This window comes from Podarcis tiliguerta (assembly GCF_965153285.1).
Source record: "Podarcis tiliguerta genome assembly, chromosome: 1".
Taxonomy (NCBI): Eukaryota; Metazoa; Chordata; class Lepidosauria; order Squamata; family Lacertidae; genus Podarcis; species Podarcis tiliguerta.
Window position 1 is genome coordinate 34,064,520 of NC_139534.1, and position 12,486 is coordinate 34,077,005.

At 40.2% G+C, this 12,486-nt stretch overlaps 1 protein-coding gene across 4 annotated transcripts in view; it reads left to right on the forward strand.

The window, feature by feature from the left end:
• PRPF40A (pre-mRNA processing factor 40 homolog A) overlaps window positions 1-12,486 on the forward strand; it is a gene marked incomplete at its 5' end in the record, with an annotated part of 70,327 nt that overhangs the window by 5,875 nt on the left and 51,966 nt on the right. For all 4 annotated transcript variants that reach the window (XM_083407147.1, XM_083407146.1, XM_083407149.1 and 1 more), the window contains 10 exons: window positions 35-115; window positions 2,689-2,719; window positions 3,975-3,997; window positions 5,501-5,578; window positions 5,676-5,786; window positions 6,161-6,281; window positions 6,908-6,932; window positions 8,930-9,220; window positions 10,709-10,817; window positions 12,253-12,317. In XM_083407147.1, the coding sequence (XP_083263273.1) occupies window positions 35-115; window positions 2,689-2,719; window positions 3,975-3,997; window positions 5,501-5,578; window positions 5,676-5,786; window positions 6,161-6,281; window positions 6,908-6,932; window positions 8,930-9,220; window positions 10,709-10,817; window positions 12,253-12,317 (935 nt within the window). The remainder of the gene's footprint in view (window positions 1-34; window positions 116-2,688; window positions 2,720-3,974; window positions 3,998-5,500; window positions 5,579-5,675; window positions 5,787-6,160; window positions 6,282-6,907; window positions 6,933-8,929; window positions 9,221-10,708; window positions 10,818-12,252; window positions 12,318-12,486) is intronic.

The following is a 12,486-nucleotide window of genomic DNA, read 5'->3' on the forward strand; positions in this document are numbered from 1 at the left end:
GTAAACACGTACTATAATGATACTTTTATTGTAGATGCCTGGAATGATGCAATCAGTGATGCCTGGGATGATGGCACCCCATATGTCTCATGCTCCCATGCAGCCTACAGGACCGGTAATTATTAAATCTATATTTTGTGATTTTAAACCGTTGACTAACTGTATTTTATTTTTAACCTAACATACAATGCATATTTTCCCCCCTGTTTGAATAATTTTCCAGCTATGTTGTTATGGGGGGGTTATGTTAATGGCTTATTCTTATTATAAGGTACAGGAGTGTGTGATTTATTTCCTACTTAATGTCAGGAGCAGTTGTCGGGAATAAAGCACCCAGAGTAAGTGAAGTTAACTCTTTATTAGCAGAAATGTCTGTTCAGGAGCGCTAGGCCTGATGAGCACAGCAATTCTTCTCAGTAGATCTTGTCCCTGTGAGGCAGTTGTAGAGGCTGAAAGTCCCTGCCTTCCCACAGCTGCCTAAATCATCTCTCCCAGGTCCTTCCCAAGCATTCTGAGACTATGCTGACATGCCTGTCACTGCTGCTCTCTCTTCATATGTCTTCTGGTCCTGGGAGACCCAGGAGAGGAGAACTTGTAGTAGCAGGACAGGGAGGCACCCTGGCTTCTTCAACAGCCTGACTCATCTCTGCCTCTTGGCCTCCCTCCTCTCCTCCTGATTCTGGACTTCTTTCTGTCACAGACTCTCCCTTCTCACTAAGCTATACTTTGTTTTCTAGTGCCAGGATGGTAGAGTGCAACTCCCATCATCACTGACAAATAGCCATGCTGCTTAGGGCTGTTGGCAGTACAACAGCCTCAAGGGTCATTCTAAGTAACCTATTTTGCACATTGCTTACAATAGCCCACTCTTCAATGGTAAAACAGTAAACTTTAAAGATTAAGTAAACAATAGTTTAAATAAACTACAGTTTTTCTTATCAAATGTAACAACAAACTGGTTAATTTTAAAAGGTACTGGATTCTGCCATAGTCTTAAAGCTGTATCAGAGGTGGAGAAGATGAGAGGCATGTCTAGTGCTAAACTATTTGTTATGTCTTCATAATTCAGTTTCATGCATTCAGAATAAGTAAAGCTTCCTAAAACACCTGAATAGCAGCTTCAGGGACCCAGGGAATATTTTTACAGCATCAGAGCTATGCTTAAAGCAGCAAATGCTAAAAGATAAGTGGCAAAACAAAAGTGGCACACAAAATGACTTCTCCATTCTCTTTCTCTCCCCCCCCCCAGCCCCTTCCCCCCTGTTAGAAAAACAAAATAAATCAAATTTTATTATGTGACAACTTACCCGAGCAGATAGTCCTGTATTGAAGGATTCTTGAAATAATGTGAGGTGATGTGAAAGGCCTGGTGATATCATGAGCCATGTCACCTGATTGTGCTGCTGAACATTCAAGGACAAGGCTCCCTTGGGAAATTCGTTTAGCTATGGCATATTTATAGTATAAATCTAAAGGCTTTTTTCTGGTTAGGTCAAATTATCATAAAAAAAAATTTCATCATCTCTCACTTGACTAACATAGTGTTGCTATACTGTTGCATCACCTTCACAGTAATTAATTGGAATAACAGAGAGCAATTCATAGGATTTCAATTTCAAGATTAATTGGTTCAATCTTTTGAAACAGTCCTTTGAAGATTTTCCAAGTTTAGCGGTTGGCAGAACAATAATATGGTTCACCAAGCGCCTGTTAACGAATTGCATTATCTAGCCATGTTTAGTGTCGGCTTCGTCTTTCTCATAGCTCCTTTTTAGCATCCAGGAGAATGAGGCATGTTGTAGCAGACATTTGAAAATCATATTGGAAGTGCTATCAAAAACATGACTAGTAGGGCTGCTTTGATAGTGTGATGTGTAGCTTTATATACAGGCAGCAACCATTTCGTGCAGAGGGTCCGTTTCCAGCCCTTGCACACATTGGTGGAGCATGGATAAGTGTGCTCCATTACACACACACTCATCGGCGATCGTGTGTCAATTGGATGTGCCTAAAATGGTCACCACCCACATAGCAGAGTTGCTTCTTAAGCAGGGGTTAGGTTTCAAAGCAAAAACTACCTTATCAAATTCCCAGTATTACCTTGTTTGTAGTGCCTTCCTCAGTCTCTGTATTTTCTCATTGGCTGTTGGCTGGCAAGGGGGCTTTCCTACTGGCTGACAAGTGGGAGAGGGCTTGCAGGGACACCTCCATTGCTCCACTACCTCTCTTCACTTCTCCACGTGTGAGTGACCTACCGAAGTTGGGAGGGGGAGGCAGAAAGAAATACAGGCAGGCAGAGGAAAAAGGCTGGGGTGGATTCTTAAAGTTGCACGTAGGATCCTAACTTCTTTAAAATGGAAAAGCTTCATCATCCCTTGTTCTTCACTACCATTACTTCATTTTGCAAAGCTGTGATATGTTACTCACTGGTTGTGGTGGCAAAATAAGGTTGGTGGTTGTTTACCAGGGGGTAGGCATTACAGGGCAATGTCATAATGTAGTACTGGGTTTAAGTCCCCAGTGAGACGAGAGTATATGAGAGAGGGAGATGCTGTCTTGTTAATATTTTACGTTCCAAGAGTGATTTCTGTCTATAAAACAGTAACTGCTACCAAGCTCCTATAGTTGAATTTGCTTAAGTTAGCATGTAATACATCGTGTAAGTTTTAACTTTTTTTCCCCCTACAGCCAGGAGTAAACAGTATGGATTCTCAAATTGGTATGTAAAAAGAATTCACTATTTATTTAACAATTTAACCAGAAAAGGTTCAAAACTAAAAAGAAGTTTGTTAATAATAATGTGGGTTAAAATTAAGAGTTTATTCAGTTACAGGCTCTTTTATGTGGGGGTTCCATTCTGAGGTACCAAACGTGTCAGCGGGCCGTAAGTGAGCCTTCCACCCCCATTCTGCCCATTTGTGGTGCCGAAAATGGTGCACATGCCAAACATGCACAAATGCCTGTATGTAAGGAGAATTTGAAAATATCCCTTCTTCCTATTTACTAATTCTCAAAGAACTAAAACATTGAGGTGCTTCCCACTCTGTTGACAAGGAGGTAGGATTTTTTTGCGGAAGCATTCATCTGGGATTGAAGTATGATGCACCTCACACTTACTTATTTATGAATTGAAATTGAAAGAGTTTGTTCATTTACCAATGGAGAATTTCACCAGCATCTTTCCCTCTATTTCCAGAGAGTGAGTGTGGCATCCTTGCATACCTAAAACATTTACATGCACAAGAGGGAAATTTCACTAGGCTTGGGAACCCTGAAGTTTACAGAAGCACAAAAAAGTTAAAAAATAACACTTTTGGCAGGGGAACCCCAAAAATACCCTTTTAAGCTCTGAGCTTACCCACAGGCCATGTAATGCTGACTGATTGATGGGGAAGGAATGGGAAATGGGAAATCAAATGGTAATATCATGTAGGGAGACATGGCTGTCTATGACTGGAACACTGAACAGCAGCATTGCATGTTACAATGTTTTGTTACAGGTCCCAGTTTTAGCATGTGAGTATTGTCTCTTGAACGTGCTGGAGTTGAATATAGTGACTCTTGCATAAAACTGTGAACATGACAGTTAGATCTTCATTGTTGTCAGCATTGTGGATCATTAGATTTTGAGCATTCATTTCAGATTCTGGCCTTCCTGTTCTGAGAAAATTATTCGTTTGAAGCTCAAAGTGAATAGGCAGGAGTAACTGAGAGATTCTTGAAATATTCAGTGAGCTTCAGGGGGAAAGCTTTTATAACAAGAAGTGACTGGCTGCATCTACTATCTGCTCATTGCCAGAATGTAAATTCATAATACAGTCTGCTTGAAATGGTTAATTGTAAGTCACTTGTAAAATGTAACATGTATGTTTTCATGTGGTCTGAAAGTCTTTTGAGTCACATTAAAAGCAAATGTGGAGGTGTGGATTGTTCTGGTTGTGCTGAAATGTAGTTTATCATTTTATATTTCATAGGTTTAGCCCCCCCAGGAACTCAGGTAAGCAAAGAACTTTTGCTGCTTGGGCAATTTAATAATTTCATGTATTAAACTTTGTCCAGTTTCCATGATTTTTCTCCCTTCCATGCTAAGGCGAGATTGCACCTTGCCCTGTACGTCGGATGCCTGGGTTCCTTTACATACTTCCAAACATCTACATGGATGCATAACAAGAGTGTATGTGCATAAAATACAACAACATGGTTGACTTTTATGTCAGCTCATCTGAAACACGTACATGAATGAAATACATTTTATTTGCTCCCAAAAGTTCACTTTCTTTGGAGAGGTCCTTTTGGAGCTCCTCACAACTTCTCTTTTTTAATGACCCTGAACAAGTTAATGTTATCAGCAATTAAGCAACTTGGCCACCTCACTACTCATCATTTACTCTAGATGCTAATAAACTAGTTTTGAAAGCACAGCTCCCAAAATCAGCCCATAGGGGACTCCTTCCATTCATAGAACTGCCCATTTATTCCTACTTTCTGCTTCCTGCTATTAAACAATATGTGATCCACAAGAAGAGATCTCTTCTAAATCCATGACATCTAAGCTTATTCAGAAAGCTTTGGTGAGGTATCTTGTTGAAACCTTTTTGAAAGTCCAAGTACACAATGACAATCGGTTCACCTGTATCTATAATGTGCTCTTAAAGAAATCATAATATGTTCGTGAGACAACTTGCTGAGAACAGAAACAGATGCTTTTGAACTGTTACTGGGTATGGTGGGGGAGGTTTTTAGCATCTTTCTGAAACTGCTGGGAGCTCTGTCTCTGTGTTTCCTCTGAATTGGGAGAGGAGGTTGAAGGGCTAGGCTGGTGCTTGGAGGCAGTAATGGCTATGGACTAGTAAATTAAAGCTGAATTCTGAAAAGACAGGTGCTATATCTTCAGAGCTTATGAGTCTGGAAAGTGGGGAGATGGTGTGTTCTGGAGGAGGTGAACTTCCCTGGAAGGAGCTGTCACTGGATGCCACCATACCTGCAGCATTCTAAGCTTCCCATTGACCTGATCAAGCAGTCTCTTTGTATGTTCTTATCACAGACTGCTCCTGGAGATGTAGTGGCATCTTGTGAGCAGGAGACTTGGAGAGGGCAGCTAGGACTGCAGACTGAGGAACAGGAGTGCTAGATAGTGGTAGTCTTTGTAGAGTTGGTAGCTATCACTTCCCAGAAGATCACTGGTTTGGAGAAGACGTCTGCTTCACCTGACTACAGATTTCAGGTGCAGATGAGTTTTGCCTGGACTTCACCTTTGCAGTTATTCTGGCGTGAGTCCTCTGACGCTGGTTGGGAACGCTAATGCCACCCCTAGTAGTGAAGCCCAGAATTAATGAATCATGCATGGCTTAGCATTGCATCCGAATGGGACCATTTTACAGATTGGGGGTATGCTGTACTTATGGCTGTGTATTCTTCTGTTTGCAATCTTACATTGTTTTAAAGAAAAAGTAAGCTGCTATATTTTCTTCAGAAGTGTGCTTTCCTCTTTAATATTTAGCCTACACCTCCAGTAGTTTGTTCAGTGCCGCAAGTCACCCCGGCCAACAGCTCTGCTAATGAGGAACCTTCAAAACAGGTATCAATTTACCCCTGTAGACATTTTTGTGGCACTTTGTCTTGCACTGCCTAGACATGTTGCAGAATTTATTGATACGAAGCTTTGTTTTTCATAGAAATCTATGTGGTCAGAGCATAAGTCACCAGATGGAAGAACATACTACTATAATACTGAAACAAAGCAGTCTACCTGGGAGAAACCAGATGATCTCAAAACACCTGCAGAGGTAAAATAAACAAATTGAGAAGAGTGCCTATTTAATTGACCATGTTTTCAGTGAGTATAAAATGCCTTTTATCACTGGAGTGTGTGCCAGTTTTCCTTTCCAGCTGCAGCCATTCGTGCCACATTGAATCCTACTCTGGAGAGTTCCCTAAACTTCAGGATTAGCTTTTTGAGGGGCTGCAGTGGGAAGAGGGTGCCCCAAAAGCTCCATTACAGGCATGGTATTTCACGTGCAGCCCTTTATATTTTGTCCTTTGTTTCTTTTGATATGGCTTTGCATGCCTCTCCTTTGGTTTTATAGGCATTTTTAATATATGGCGTGTCATATTACGGAATGATTTTTAAAACGTTTTTTCTAAACATTCTGTTCTCTAGCAAATGTTGTCAAAATGTCCGTGGAAGGAATATAAGTCTGATTCTGGAAAGCCTTACTACTACAATTCCCAAACAAAAGAGTCACGCTGGGCAAAACCCAAGGAACTTGAAGATCTTGAAGGTAAACTTTGTGGGACCTTTTTTTCTGTCTTGATTTATAGCTAGCACCTATTGGGTATAATCCAGCGCTTGGCTAACCTGTGGCCTTCCTGATGTTGTTCAGCTTCCATCAACCACAACCATCATGGCCAAAATGATGGTGGATGTTGTCATGCCGCAACTTCTGGAGAGCCAAAGGTTGCAATCCTGGCATACACCGTATTCTCTGGGTAGCAGAAATAACTCTAGTCATTGAAGTCAGGATTGGATGCTGTTATATAATGAAACTGTCCCTAATCTAATAAATGTCTTTATTGGGGGAGGAAAAGGGAGAATATGTTGGCTAAGCTGTCATGGACAAAGATGAAAATAACATAATTGACCACAATAGCTATTGTGGAATCACTTGAAAGAGCAGCTGTCACCCAGTAGTAGTAGCTTCTTTCAGTAATTTTTAAGTGAGAGAATTGTTGCCTCTATTCCCAAGTTCCATGCAGACGCCACAGTCTTACTTTGTAGCTCAATATTTTGATACAATTTATTGCATTTGGATCAGTTTAGTACTTGTCTTAACATACTTTATCTTCTAATACGCAGTTTTATTCAACTTATAAATAAATCTGACAACAATTTATTTCTTTTGTGCAGCAATGATTAAAGCTGAAGAAAACAGGTATGTTTGAAAATATTTTACTCGAGAAAAATTCCATGAGCTGGGATTTTAAAAGAAGGGTGGTATCAATACAACTATATTTACACTAGCTGTTTGTGGGTAGAACAGACTTCCACTTGCACACTAAACTTCACCTTCCTCTGCTCAGCTGCCTCCACATGCATTATTGCATTGGGGGGGTGGGGGAGGTTATTGTTGCCTTAAACAGACATTTTATTTCAGAATCTCCTGAGTATTTCTTAGTAGTGAAACATATTGTTGTTTAGTCATTTAGTCATGTCTGACTCTTTGTGACCCCATGGACCAGAGCAGCCCAGGCACTCCTGTCTTCCACTGCCTCCCGCAATTTGGTCAAACTCATGTTGGTAGCTTCGAGAACACTGTCCAACGATCTCATCCTCTGTCGTCCCCTTCTCCTTGCGCCCTCAATCTTTCCCAGCATCAGGGTCTTTTCCAGGGAGTCTTCTCTTCTCATGAGGTGGCCAAAGTATTGGAGCCTCAGCTTCAGGATTTGTCCTTCTAGTGAGCACTCAGGGCTTATTTCCTTCAGAATGGATAGGTTTGATCTTCTTGCAGTCCATGGGACTCCCAAGAGTCTCCTCCAGCGCCAGAATTCAAAAGCATCAATTCTTCGGCAATCAGCCTTCTTTATGGTCCATCTCTCACTTCCATACATCACTACTGGGAAAACCATAGCTTTTAACTATACAGACCTTTGTCGGCAAGGTGATGCCTCTGCTTTTTAAGATGCTGCCTTGGTTTGTCATTGCTTTTCTCCCAAGAAGCAGGCGTCTTTTAATTTTGTGACTGCTGTCACCATCTGCAGTGATCATGGAGCCCAAGAAAGTAAAATATCTCACTGCCTCCATTTCTTCCCCTTCTGTTTGCCAGGAGGTGATGGGACCAGTGGCCCTGATCTTAGTTTTTTTGATCTTGAGCTTCAGACCATATTTTGCTCTTTCACCCTCATTAAAAGGTTCTTCAATTCCTCCTCACTTTCTGCCATTCATCCAGTCCAGCCTTTCACATGATGAATTCTGCATATAAGTTAAATAAGCAGGGAGACAATATACAGCCTTGTCATACGCCTTTCCCACTTTTGAACCAATCAGTTGTTCCATATCCAGTTCTAACTATAGCTTCTTGTCCGACATAGAGGTTTCTCGGGAGAAAGATGAGGTGATCAGGCACTCCCATTTCTTTAAGAACTTGCCATAGTTTGCTGTGATCAACACAGTCAAATGCTTTTGCGTAGTCAATGAAGCAGAAGTAGATGTTTTTCTGGAACTCTCTAGCTTTCTCCATAATCCAGTGCATGTTTGCAATTTGGTCTCAGGTTTCTCTGCCCCTTCGAAATCCAGCTTGCACTTCTGGGAGTTCTCGGTCCACATACTGCTTAAGAGTGAAACATATACATTACCTAATAGAGGAGGGGGATTTGGGAACATGTGGACATAGTTCACATGTTCACTTCGCCTTTTCTTTCAAACAAATTGCAGAATTGGCTTTTTTTAATTAGCATGGCAAATTAAACTAACTATTAGTCTTCAGCACTGCATTCTGCAAACCTAGAAGTCTGCAGTTTTTTTCATAATGTGTAAGTTTACATTGGACAGTTGGAACCAGTAATCTGAAAGCCATATACATCAGACCCTACCTTATGGAACTCTACCAGTAGAGAGCTGGCAGGAAGTATCCTTCCATTCATGCTTTTCCTGAAAACTGTTGTTTAGGCTGGCCAATTGCACTCTAGAAGATTTAATGATGTTTTTAATGTTATTTTTATGCTGATTCTATGCTCCTTGAATTTTTAAAATGAAAGTATGTATTATAAATATATAATTAAAGACATAAACCACAATCCAGTAAGAAGGTTGTAGGCTGCCAAAATCTGAAGAGAAATTGGATTTCCCCCAGAATAATTCTCAATGATAAATGCATTGTTCCTGTGATTGGCAGGGTTATTAACACAAATATGATGTCTGCTGTTTATGTAGCGGTAAACCAGAGGAATCTGTTCCAACATCGTCTGCAGTCGCACCAGGGGTTACAAATGCTGCAGCCATTGTTCCTGAAGCTCCTATAGCTGCCCCAGCAATCCCTGCTGCTCCATCTGTTGCATCGGCTCCGGAAACCGAGCCTTCCACTGTTGCTACTGTTATAGAAAATGAAAGGGTCACTGCTACAGCTGATGAGCAGGTACAGCCAGCTGCTCCTGTTGTACAGGAACAGACTGCAGAAGTTGTGACAAACTCTGTCGAAGAAGCTCCTAAACAGGAATCCTCAGAGTAAGTAATGCTATGTCTAGTTGGTGTGCACTAATCTCTATTTTTTTTTCCCCCCAGTACTTGGGGTGGGGGTGGGGGTGGGGAATTGGATTTGGCAAAAAAAAAAAAAGTGGGGAATGCGAAAGGAAATAACTCGCCTCCCCACCTTTTTACTGCTTCTGAACTTGTGTGCCTCACTCCCTTTTTTGTGCATGAATAGACTTGGTTAAAATAAGGGTTAGGAATTGTTTTGCACTCCATAGCAGACAGATGAGGAAATTAGTGGATACAGAGTCAACCCTCCCACTCCTTGGGAGCCTTCCTAGCAAATTTGGAGTGTTTTCCCCTGTAGATTAATCTTTCTTTCTCCATTCCTAAGTGGTATGTTGTATTGCCACTTATAAGAGGCAGAAGCACCTAGTTGATCTCCCTTCACATCCAGTTAGTGGAGGGAGATCAAGACTAGATGCAGAAGGCTTTCATGTGCATCCTGGGAAAGTGAAAAGGCTTGGCAAGGTGAGATAAGTATGAATGGACTTGACAGTGCCATGTCCAAGCCATTATTTTCCTCCTTTGGATATATATATGGGCAGTTCTGTGGAACAAAAGTTTTAGAACATGTTTAAGTATACTTTTAAAATAGTGTAATGTTTAGTTTGGCCATTAGAAGGGTATATTTTAGTAGAGTTGGGAAACTAAATCCCAAGGGCTGTATTTCCCTCATAGCTAATCTTCCAGGCTATGCTACCTCTTCCCCATCCCCCCCCCTCATGTCCACATTCATTCAAATCCAAACAAAAACATATATACACACAAAAATGTATTCATTTGCAAGCTCATTTGTACATGCACCATGCAGCACATGGGCTGTGTAAACAGGTGCAAAGTGTATGAATTAGTTAATGGATTGGGTTTTGAAAAAAGTCAAGGGCATTTCATACATAACAGTCTTATTAAATTGCCTTATTAAGAGCAATTTAAACAGCCTTATTAAATTGCCTTCAGCCTTTACCTGATTTGCAAGAAAACTAGCACATTAGAGCAAACAGCTCTTTAAAATTACTGGTCTGATAACTACTGTCAGGTATAAAATTGCTTCTTCCTTCTCAGTGGAGAACCAATATATTTTTAGTTCTGAAGGAATCGGAACTACCCCATCCCACATAGGTCTAGAGGGTCTATCGACTCTCAAGAGCTCTTTTTTGGGGGTGGGGGGGAGAGGTAGGGAGTTGCATGGTTTGTAGTGGAAAGGAGGAGCCAGGAAAGCCCTGTTGCATGAGCAGTGATTTGCTTGATCTTTTAAGGATTTAACCCACTGGCTAGGAGCTGTCAGATAATTCTGTATCCTGGAACCACATTACGCCTGAAGTCTGTTTGGGTTCATCTGTGTATGCTGTCACTTCCTGGGAGACATTAGCTCTATTGTTTACAGTTCCCACTCTTAGTGTCTCTTACATTTAATTAGTACTGGTTTTTGGTAAAGCGGCATGCTGTTCTTTAAATCCATAGTGTTGCCGCCAAAAAGGACGAAGAAGATGCCCAGCCAGTTAAAAAGACCTACACATGGAATACAAAAGAAGAAGCTAAGCAAGCATTTAAAGAACTATTGAAAGAAAAGGTTTTTAAATTGAGTCAACTACTGTTTAAAATTTCAAGAATTGCAAATATGCTTGAGTTGGGAGAATTGCTGATTTTGAAAAAAACTTTATGGAATAACATTCATACTGAAGTAAACATGGAAAGAATATTCTAGCCAAAATGTACTTGGTATAAACTTTCACATCATGCTCCAGTATTGGTGAAAAATTCTTACATTTGTTTAGGTCTTTTGTGGGGGGCAGTGGGACCAAAGAAGGAAAGACAAATGAAATTTTTATGTGAGAAGAGCATTCTGGTGGCACAACAGTTCCACATTTGCAGAATTGGCCTGGGGAGGAGGGCAGAATGAAGAGAAGGAAAAACGGTTGTGTTAAAAAACTTCAGTTATCCACTTAACTCTTTGTAAATTCTCACTCTGAAGAGTCTGATGTTGCTTTATTAAGTGGTATTACATCCCAAATGTTACTAATGAAACATCACTGCAGAATCAAAAGGACAAAACCCTGTTTTTATTAGCTTACCACCCTATCAAAAAAAGTTAGAAAATAAGGAATGCAACACTAGCCATATTCACTCATGATAAGCCATAAACAAAGGCTTAATCATATACAAGACAATCATGCATGCTTTGCTTCTCTTTACTAGCACTAGGGGCAAAGCAAATGACAAACCCTGGCTTAGTGCTATGTTTCCATCAGAATGTAGTTTGTTTCCTCTGTATGGTATAGGAAGAAACAAAGCAGTCCATATAGGTGTGTTAACAGTAATCTGATAACTATGTAAAAAAATTGTCTAGTAGTACCTTAGAGACCAATTAAGTTTGTTCTTGGTACAAGCTTTCTTGTGCATGCACACTTCTTCAGATACACTGAAACAGAAGTCACCAGACCCTTATATATAGTGATTTCAGTTTCAGTGTATCTGAAGAAGTGTGCATGCACACGAAAGCTTATACGAAGAACAAACTTAGTTGGTCTCTAAGGTGCTACTGGACAATTTTTTAATATATTTCAACTGCGTCAGACCAACACGGCTACCTACCTGAATCTGTTAACTATGGTTTGCTTTCATGTACAAACTAATTGATGCACCATTTCTAGAAGTGTAAGTAAATTATGAGAAGGCTAAAAATACTCAAGAAGATAGAAAGTGTCTTGTGTACCAAATTTATCATTTCCTAGTTTTATGGTAGTTTATCATTTTTACAGGAAAAGCAAAAAAATGTGACAGTCCTTTGTACAAATATTCTTTTATTTTTATAGTAAAAACATACCAAGCAGAATATTTACCCACTTTTGCCACCAAAGAATCTGCGTCATTACATTTGACAACTATGCCCCACTGCACAATTTAGATGCAGCCATTCTTACCTTAGCTAGCATTCCTAAAGCTACCATTGCACAAACAGAAGTACTGATTTGAGGAGTTACATGATTTACTTCATGTCTTCATAGCGTGTGCCATCCAACGCCTCTTGGGAGCAAGCTATGAAAATGATAATTAACGATCCAAGATACAGGTATGCTCTTCTATTTTCTTTTTGATCAACATGCTTTTAATTAGTTTGTATAAACTCATGTTCTGACAGCTCAAGTGAGCTCATGGTTTGAATGCTGCCCTAATGTTCCTATTTTCTGATATTTTACATCTTTTAAAAATTGTGTAAGTTGTATTTTTTTTTTTTTCGT